This window comes from Lactuca saligna, chromosome 3 (assembly GCF_052625555.1).
Source record: "Lactuca saligna cultivar CGN05327 chromosome 3, ASM5262555v1, whole genome shotgun sequence".
Classification (NCBI taxonomy): Eukaryota; Viridiplantae; Streptophyta; class Magnoliopsida; order Asterales; family Asteraceae; genus Lactuca; species Lactuca saligna.
The window spans coordinates 195488432-195498034 of NC_136419.1; the positions used below are offsets into that span (position 1 = coordinate 195488432).

At 29.8% G+C, this 9603-nt stretch overlaps 1 protein-coding gene and 1 long non-coding RNA gene across 3 annotated transcripts; both read left to right on the plus strand.

Annotated features, from left to right (window-relative positions):
* The first annotated feature begins 238 nt into the window (after positions 1-238).
* On the plus strand, positions 239-1279 carry LOC145034099 (uncharacterized). Its single transcript, XR_013677883.1, has 2 exons — positions 239-758; positions 849-1279. It is a non-coding gene; the product is annotated as an uncharacterized LOC145034099 (long non-coding RNA).
* A 4605-nt stretch (positions 1280-5884) lies between these two features.
* NRPE7 (RNA polymerase Rpb7-like, N-terminal domain-containing protein) lies at positions 5885-8638 on the plus strand. 2 transcript variants are annotated; one of them, XM_078986408.1, is made up of 3 exons: positions 5885-6072; positions 7713-7808; positions 7900-8638. In XM_078986408.1, exon 3 carries the CDS (start codon positions 7919-7921, stop codon positions 8447-8449), a length of 531 nt encoding a protein of 176 aa, XP_078842534.1. In that variant the 5' UTR covers positions 5885-6072; positions 7713-7808; positions 7900-7918; the 3' UTR covers positions 8450-8638. The 2 variants fall into 2 exon arrangements, with proteins under 2 accessions (XP_078842534.1, XP_078842533.1); XM_078986407.1 differs by lacking the exon at positions 7713-7808 and having other exon boundaries at positions 5887-6072.
* The last annotated feature ends 965 nt before the right edge of the window (positions 8639-9603 follow it).

A 9603-nucleotide genomic window follows, 5' to 3' on the forward strand; every position in this document is an offset into this window, starting at 1 on the left:
TCTAAAAATAACCAACGATTTGGATTTAGAATCACCTCTATCACGTGAAATTTCACAAAATAGGAAAATAGGTATGAGTTCGGCCCATTTCGGCCCACATCCAGCCCAGCAGCATGTAACAATAATTATTATTATTATTATTATTATTTTTTTATCAGATTGACTATTATTTGAACATTTTTACTTCCATCCTAGCGTGTGAGTATGATTTAACATTTCTACTGGGATATATATATATATCCCCTATTATTCTTTTATTTTTTATTCTTAGTGGCGTCTTCTCCATCCATCAAAATTTCAAAGTAAAATACCTGATTTACACTTCAGTTTTAAAAACGGTTTTACATTATCTACTCATCCGTTTATTCCTTAAATCACGCCTATGTTTGCTCCAATTTTACATTCTTGATTTTGGAAACTAGATACTTATTCAAATTAAAATAAACATTCGATTCATATCTACTTTTGTCCAGAAATCGCCGCTCATCGTTAGATGGTTTAACCATCTGTTTTGATTTTGGGTTTTTGGAACTTAGCCGCTTCATTCCAAAAAGGTCTCTCCATACTTTTCTCTCGACAAGATTTTAGGGTTTTGGATGTTATTCATGGTTTCCATCAATTTCATCTTCCGTTACTGGCGACATAACTCCCATCCACCAACAAAACCTTTTCATCTTTGTGGAGGTTTGGGTTCATCTTCTTTAAGATCCACTTAATGGTGGTTTGAGGGTTTTATTTGAAGTTGGGGCTGATATGAGGTATGAATCTGGATCTTCGACTCGATTTCGATTTTTATTTCTGACTTTTACTGTTTAGAAACTATGTAATTGTATATATGCATTTTCAAGGTCTAAATGATAATAATGATTGAGATGGGAGCTTATCAGACTCGGAATTGGTTCAATCGATTTGTAGGGTTCCAACTTGTCTAACAACTATTTTGGTGATCAAGAATACAGGGATGATTGGAGTGAGAAAGTGTATAAGAGCAATTGAATTTTCACAGAAGTCTTTCTTTAACGGATCATGCCAAAATGCCTGAAAAAGAGTGATGGTTGGAAGTTATAAAGTGGTATTTGATTTATAATATAAGAATCTGATGATCTCTTTTTGTTTCCTAGGATAAAGTATATGAGTGGTTTTTTATGTTTATTAAAAAACTTACTAACGGATGGGCTCTTACATGCTGTTGATTATTTGACTTCTGTGAGTTTGCATTTTACTCTTTGCAGTTGAGACTGCTTTGAAGAAGAGAAGATGAAAAAGATGTTTGTTAAATTGTTGTTTGGTGAAGTCATCTCTTAGACTGACAAAGGGGGTGAATGTGTAACCATATCTAGGTCTTCCCACAAATTTGACTCAGAATTGGGTCATATCTCTTTTATAATATATTATTCCATTTATAATTAGTGACCAACACTTTTATTTTTCTCACTTTTTGTCATAACCACACAATTTTAATTTAAAGTTTGGTTGTGTATACTATCATGCAGTTACTATTGAGTGGAGGTAGAGGAGTAGCGATGGAAACTCAATAAATACATTATGTATCGATTTGGATTTTTCGTTCTGTGACTTCTGTCAAGTTTAGTAATGAGAATTTAGTGTTAATGAGTTCAAAAAAAATTTGTTTTTCATTTTTGTTTTGTTTTTCTTGTGGATGATGGACTTGTTCATTATAATATTGACTGACATGTCTTTGTTCTCATGTGAACGTGAGTAGTGTGTAGTTCTCAGGTGGTTGGAGATTTGGGAAAAGAATGTGTAATTAGGAAGGATAAAAATGGACAAAATTTGAGGTTTAATCGAAACATGTTTTATCTATTAAACATGTGATGTATTGTGTATTTCTTCAACACTATTAATGTGTTTAAACTTATATTATAAATTTGGATTTTGACTTTCATATTCAATTTTATATTTATTGTACTATATTGTACAAAACATTGTGATTTTCATGATTTACTGTCTTTTTTATTTTTGCTATAAAGTTTTATACTTCATTCTACAAAGTAAAACAATTTAATCATTAATCTATATATAAAAAAGTAATTCATATCTTCTAATAGTTTTACATAATAATTTAAATTAAGGGTTATACACTTCCGTCAAAACATATAGTTTTGTATAAAAATAAATGTTTGCGAATCTATAATTGATGATTATGTTTTTTTAAAATTTCATTGTTGTTTTCCATTGTTACCCGAGTCTTCTCCCTCTGTCGTCCCAAGGTGAAATGAAAGTTTTATAGGGTTTTTTTAACATCTGGTCATATTATGACTAAAGTTTCAGGATGAAAAAATAACTATTTAAAAATTGTATTTTTTTAGTATATGAAAATATTAAGATAATTAATTAGAAAAATAGTACTTTTATGAATTAGCTCTTTATGTACCATATTTTTCAAAAACAAATACAACAAAATTATTTTTTAAAATGTCAACTTTAACATGGACTCTTCTAAGCCTAATAAGAACATAAATTAAATAATTTTTATTTGTATAATAGAAATAACAAACATTTGTCTACTACATCACCGGTTCTAACCCCACCATGAATCTAGAGAAATTATATTGATTTTAAAAAGTGTTTTGTTTATATTTTAAAGAACTAAAAGCTAAAAACTCAAATGTCACAAAAAGTCACTAATTCAAGACTTTTGAAACAACCATTTTTTGTTCTTGCCAAAAAGTTAATCTAAAAAGAATTTTTTAAAATGCCAAACATCTTTTTTTAACTTTTAGTTTTTTGAAAAAGCCAAAAATCCTGAAAGTCATTGTCAAATGATATCCCAAACACCTTATAATTAACAAAATTTTATAAATATTTGATTTTCATTATATTTTTAATTATCAATATTATTTTCTTTTTTTACCTGTGGTTTCCACGGGTTGTAACCTAGTATATACAATTTAAAAAATTAAATTGTCTGCTATTTTTTATGTTTATAAATATTCTTATCTAAATATAACAATTATCATTATTTTATAATTTTTTAATTATCTCATTAAGAGTATATCAAATAAAATTAAATTGAATGATACTTGTCATAATTTTAATTGATAGAAAGATTTGAAGGAATAAAAAATATGAGACAATTTAATTTTCCACAAAATTTAGATAAAAATCTATCAATGTTTTTTGATAATTTTTCCCACATATTTTTTCTACTAAAATAGTATGAATTATATTTTTCAAGTTACATTTCTGTTCAAGAATAATTTAATAAAGATACATGAATAAAACACTAAAATAAAATATCTCAGACATTAAGAAGATATCAGTGAAACTTAAATTAAACACTAACAAAAAATCTACAAATTTAAAATGCAAGACATCTTTCAAAATATTCAAGCGCCTTCGTGTGCAAAGTCAACCTTATCACTTTGCATTATGTATTGCTCCATAACCGCGTCCAAAATATCATCTTTATCTTCATCCGTGAATTCATTGGAGGTATTGTGATAAATTTTGTTGAAATTGCAACTCTTTTGCTAAATTATTATACTTAGTATTCACTTCTTTTTTGTCTTATAGGCTCTACTATCTAATTCATAGTGAAACATATTTTTCAGGTGGACCAAAAGTATCCTACAATCAAATGTTAGAGACAAATGACGATGATATCATCCTTAACGGTGATCCAAGAACACATGACATCAATTTCCTTTTCTGCAATCCGTTGAAGGGGTGCATTACCGACATTTTGAGCTATGAAAATAAAACTTGGTTCCTAAGTCTAAAAAAAATAGTTGGGACTTAAGGCTTATCTATAATGTGAGACAAATAATTTATCTAATACTCAAAACATGGGTTATGAACTAGTAAATATATATTAAATATGACAAGAATATAACAAAAAAAAAAAAAAAACAAATCTACAAGTCATTAATATTAAACATGTGTGTTAGAACTATTAATAATAATTGACAATAATATGGAAAATATAACGAAATTTCAAGTCACTAATATTAAGTATCTTAATTATAAACTAAGAATAATATATTAAGTATCACAATTTGATAATTTTTTTTTTGTACAAATCACTAATAGTAAATATCATGTGTAATAAATTAATAAACATATAAATCAAATATGTCAAAAAAAGTTCTAACTCACTAATGCATGACTTATGCATCAATGACTTGTTCATTATCTTCTAAAAAATGTGACTTGCGAGTTGGCCTCTATGGGATGAGATTTTCTCCTAGCAAGCAAAAAAATTCTCTAAACTTTGTTGTCATTTATGTATTATTTTTTTTACCAAATTTCATATATATACTTATCCTAAATATATAAAACCCAATAAAACATGATTAAAACATGAAATAAATAGATCAATTATAAAGTTTTCAGAACAATAATGTTCCTAATCTATTAGATTATCTCCATTAGCAATCCAATTCAATCCAATTTTTCTATAAAAAAATAATTTATCTTGCTTCTACTCAAGGTTGTCAAGATCAGGATCCTACATAGGATCGTTTTTGGGTTTGTAAGATTGGGATCGGGATCGCTTTTGGGTTTGTAAGATCCCACAAAATAAAATATAACTTTAATTTGTAATTTGTAATTTTTAAAATGAAAAATATTTCAAACATTTAATTTTTCATTCAAAAGTTATAAAAAACTTCAAAATATTAATCATAAATCACAATACAAAATGATAGACGGTAAATTGGTAAATGGTAAAAGCCATAAAATGGTAAAAATAATTTTCATTTGCAAAAAAAAAAAAAAAAATAATAAAATAAAATAAGGGAAGGTGGGATTTCGATCCTACGATCCTACTCAAAATACGATCCATTTACGATCAAAGTCGTTTTTTATACATAGGATGGTAGAATCGTAAGACCCTACGATCAGTATCGCGATTTTGATAACCATGCTTCGACCTACACAATCCAATACAATCTAATATTTTACATCCATTAGCAATCCAACCCAACCTATTTTATATTAAAATTTTATATTTATAAAATTATATCAATATTGGTCATATTTTGTAGAGAAAAAATAAATCAAATTTTTTGGTATATTTTATTTTAGTTTTTTTATTAAAGATAAAATTTACTTATTAACAAAAAGTAGATTTTTTTTTTTTTTTTTTTTTTTTTTTTTTTTTTTGGTATAAAATTAATTGATTTCCCTCAAGTGAGCGAAGACGTGGCCATAAACTAGCTCACCAAGGATTGTGCAATTCTTATTCTTTTAATATTTTTTTTGTGACGAGCGGCTCACTAGGAACCCGTAATGGGGGTAGTCTTAGAGAAAGTAGAGATCATTGCTTAAAGCTAAAAGTGTGAAAAATGATTATTTCTAAAATTTCAGAAATTTCCGGTCTATGAAGGGAAAATAGGTCCAAATCTCAGCCAAAAATGACAAATAGCAAGTTAGGCTAATGGCCTACAATTTGGGTGGTTATTTTTTAAATATACATTATTTTTTTTTTTTTACTAAGTCATTAGAATATTAGGATATATTTGTGATTTTCTCTAAAAAAAAGTTTCATCAAATTTAATGGCCTTAGTAATTTTTTCTCACTAATTATTCCATTAAACCCACTAAATTTTAACAAAACTTTTATTGTAACAAATTTAACCTCTTATTAGCATGTCCAAATGGTTAACATATATAAAATGATCAAACTTGTATTGTTTTATTGATAAAATTACAAAGTAAAGGTGAAACCATAATAATTACAATAATATAATAATTTTGATTTAATGTTTAAAAATACTTTTATAAAAAACAATTTGAAGTAATAAAACAATACAACACTATAACAAAAAAAAAAAAAAATACATTCAAATATAATCCTTTTCTTTTTGAAGTAGCAAGGGAATATTGTATTATTGCGTAGTCATGAAATACCAATTTGAACTGAATCCGTTTGCTGATTTCACTCTTATAAAATCGAAAACCCACTCATGCTCGTGACTCTGCAATAACCATAAACCCTCTACCAAACTCCACTTTCTAGCTTCGTGAACCCCAAAAAAACCCACGCGAAGGAGCCGATAAAGGGGAGCTACTGCTACAGTCTACATAGCATTCACGAAACCCTTCAAAGTAAGTATCATTCTTTCATCTTGATCGTTTGATTTCCAAATTTGGTACAACATTCTCGAGCATACTAGAGTTGTAAAATTAGGGCAAGTTTTGATTGTAATTTCTCCTGATTTTTTCATCTAGATTGAATCATTATATGTTTCCTTGTGTTTGATGTAGAATAAATGCATGTACGTTTCATGTTTCATGTATATTAATCCCAATTGAATTTGTTTCTGGAACATCATTACTCCGATCCTGATTCTGTTTTATAGGCGGATAATTAGGGGTTTTGAGTTCGAAGAAGTAATGTGTGGGTGTTCTAATCTCGTTAGGTTCATAGTTATTTGATTTAGGGTTTATTCGTGAATTTGGTTTATTCCTCTTTGTTTTCATAATCTTTTGAAATAGATTCTCATTTTGAAAAATCCATTATTTTGCTTTTGATACTGATTATCGAAGCATGTTTACTTCCAGTTATGCTCTCTGTCTCTCATCAACCCCTTTTGACTTTTCTCATCTCCATTGATTGACCTCCATTGTTTTTCTCATTAAAGGGTTTCCTTTTATTTAGGGTTAAATGCAAGAAATAGCAAATCCATTTTCATTTATTTGTTTAATATTGCAGCTTACTTTCAAAACCTAATGTCCTCATAAGAGAAAAACTATAGTAGAAAGAAATGAAACTAGGATGCTATAATAAAGGGTTAAATGAAACAAATGCTTTTGATTTGTTTTCTTATCAACACATTGTATGTTGAAAAGTCTACCCAATTATAGCATTGTGCTTTCGGTTTATTTCTTATTTGGACATTATACTTTAAAAAATCTACACAATTATCCAAATACAAAACAAATTGCACTTCTATAATGGAGTAGATTCTTCAAAGTATAATAAAAATTAGTGCAAATTACAGATTTTGATCTCTCAGGATAGCTGATTTTTTCAAAATTTGTTCCCAAAAGTTTTCTCATGCAATTTTGGTCCTTTTTTGAGGTTCTTATGATGTTTTTGGTATTTGCTCTAAACAAAATTACTGTCTTTGCCTCTTTGGTCCCTGAGTATTCATGTATTTTGCAATTTTGGCCCTTATTCCACATAAAATGACTATTTTTGCAATTTTGGTCCCAAAAGGTTTTTCCATGCAATTTTGGTCCTTATTTGATATTCTTATAATATCTTTGGTCTTTGTTTTAAATAAAATGACTATCTTTGGTCCCTGAGTATACTTGTTTTTTCCAATTTTGGTCCCTATTCCACATCAAATGACTATTTTTGGTCCCAGAGTATAGCTATTTTAGCAAAATTTGTCCCAAAAACAGTCTTTTTTTTTTTTTTTTTTTTTTTTTTTTTTTTTTTTTTTTGTCTTGAAACACATACCAAAATGTTCAAAAATCTCAAATTAGGACCAAAATTGCAAGAAAAACTTTCTGTGACCAAATCTAATAAAATCAGCTATACCCAGGGACCAAAAATATAATTTACTTTTCTCAATCTGAAATTACAGGGGTAGATTAATCAAATTACATTGCTATTTCATCCATTTAACCCTAGTTTTCTCATGCAATTTTGCCCCTTATTTGATATTCTTATGATATTTTTGGTTTTTGTTTTAAATAAAATGACTATCATTAGTCCCTGAGTATACCTATTTTTTCAGTTTTGGTCCCTATTCCACATCAAACGACTACTTTTGGTCCCTGACTACAGCAACGACCCAAAAACGTTAAAAAGCCTCAAATAATGACCAAAATTTGTAAGCAAAAACTTTTCGTGACCAAAACTGAAAAAAAATACTATCCTCAGGGACCAAAAATGTAATTTAACTTATCAATCTGAAAATACAGGTTAAAAGATTTCAAAAAAATGTTTCTCAAAGTACAACTAAACTGGAACGTGGTAATCCCAGCTGAAAGCCTAGACATCAAAGGGATAATGTTACAAAAAGCCATTCTCATCCGCCTACTCGATGACTTCTCCACCAAACGAGCCACCAAAGACCTGGGCTACCTCCTAGCGGTAACCACCCTTGACAAGATCGGAGAAGGCAAAGTCCGGGAACATTCCGGCGACGTGCTTTTTCCGGTGACCTTCACGTGCCTCTCTTTCAAGGTGTTCAAAGGAGAGATTGTGGAAGGGGTTGTTCACAAGATCTTGAAACATGGTGTTTTCATGAGGTGTGGGCCCATTGAGAATCTTTATTTATCGAATCAAAAGATGAGTGATTATGAGTATCAGATTGGGGAGAGTCCGTGTTTTTTGAATATGAAAACGGGGTCGAGGATTGAGAAGGATGTGGGGTTGAGGTGTGTGGTGATTGGGGTGAAGTATATGGAGGCGATGAAGGAGATTCAAGCGGTTGTTGGGTTGGAAGGGGATTATTTGGGTCCGGTTTAGGAATAATTTGGTAAAATAAAGATTAAGGATGATGTGGATGTGGATGTAATTTGGTAGGAAGGTTTGTTTGATTTGAAATGTATTGTTTTGGATTTTGGATTTGGTGTTAGATTGTTTATAGGTTTGGTTGAAGTTTGGATTGGTATCAATTTGGACCATGAAGTAATTAGATGTTTTTGGTCCTTTTAATTTGGAAAATATAAATCTGAATTTTAAGTTTTGAACAGGGTTAATGTCATACAATGGTTAAACTCTTTATTGTTAATGGAAAACCAGATTCAATCAACTAAAATCGTTGGGTGGAGATGGTGGTTGACTTTGTGCGAATTTTTCTTCAACTATTACATCTTCATCCGATATCAATTTGAGGAGTGGCTGCGGTTCCAAACCACAGTTAGTGGCCGCGGTTCCAAACCACAATTTTGCGGTCAAGAGCGGTTTAGACCACACAGTGACGAGAAATAGCCGCTTGATTTGATTGGTGTGTGTGCTTTTTGACCGTTTGATGGTCCTTTTGTTGATAAATTAATATATATATACACACACACAAAGTTATCTTTTTTTTACAAAATCTTTATTCAAATTTCTTATTATTTTATCATCTTTTCTTCAAAAAAAATTTAAATGTCTAAGTCCAAAAGGTCTACCAACAAAAAAAAACATCCGCTAGAAACACCACAATCCCAATATCTTCATATGATCAAGCGATTTTTTCGCCTCCGTATTACAACTATGACGGTATGCTTCCGTATTTTCCACAACGACCAACACAATCACTACCATAAACACAAACAGTACAACCCGACTCAGATTTTAATCCATTTGATTTTTTGTATTAGCCTAAGTTTGTTCAACAAACACAAGCATAACCACAAACGTTCGTTTCTGATTCCGAACCGGAATTCGTTGAAGAAACTCAGCCCACTGGAGCATCAACTAAAAGAAAGAGAAGGCGCAAGCTAAAGGTTGGGAGCCCTTAGATGCGACGATTGGAAAAGACCAAAAGCATGACCGTTTTTGGATTCGGATTTTACATAGATTCCATAAAAGAATGAACCGTGGAGACTATCGATCAAAACATCAAGTGTACTCGAAATGGGGGAAGGTGAATAAGGAAATCATGTTGTTTAATGATTTATATACCAACATGAAAC

Bases quoted from the DNA above. Each gene is read 5' to 3' on its own strand.
- NRPE7 (XM_078986408.1), top strand. From the start codon at position 7,919: ATGTTTCTCAAAGTACAACTAAACTGGAACGTGGTAATCCCAGCTGAA.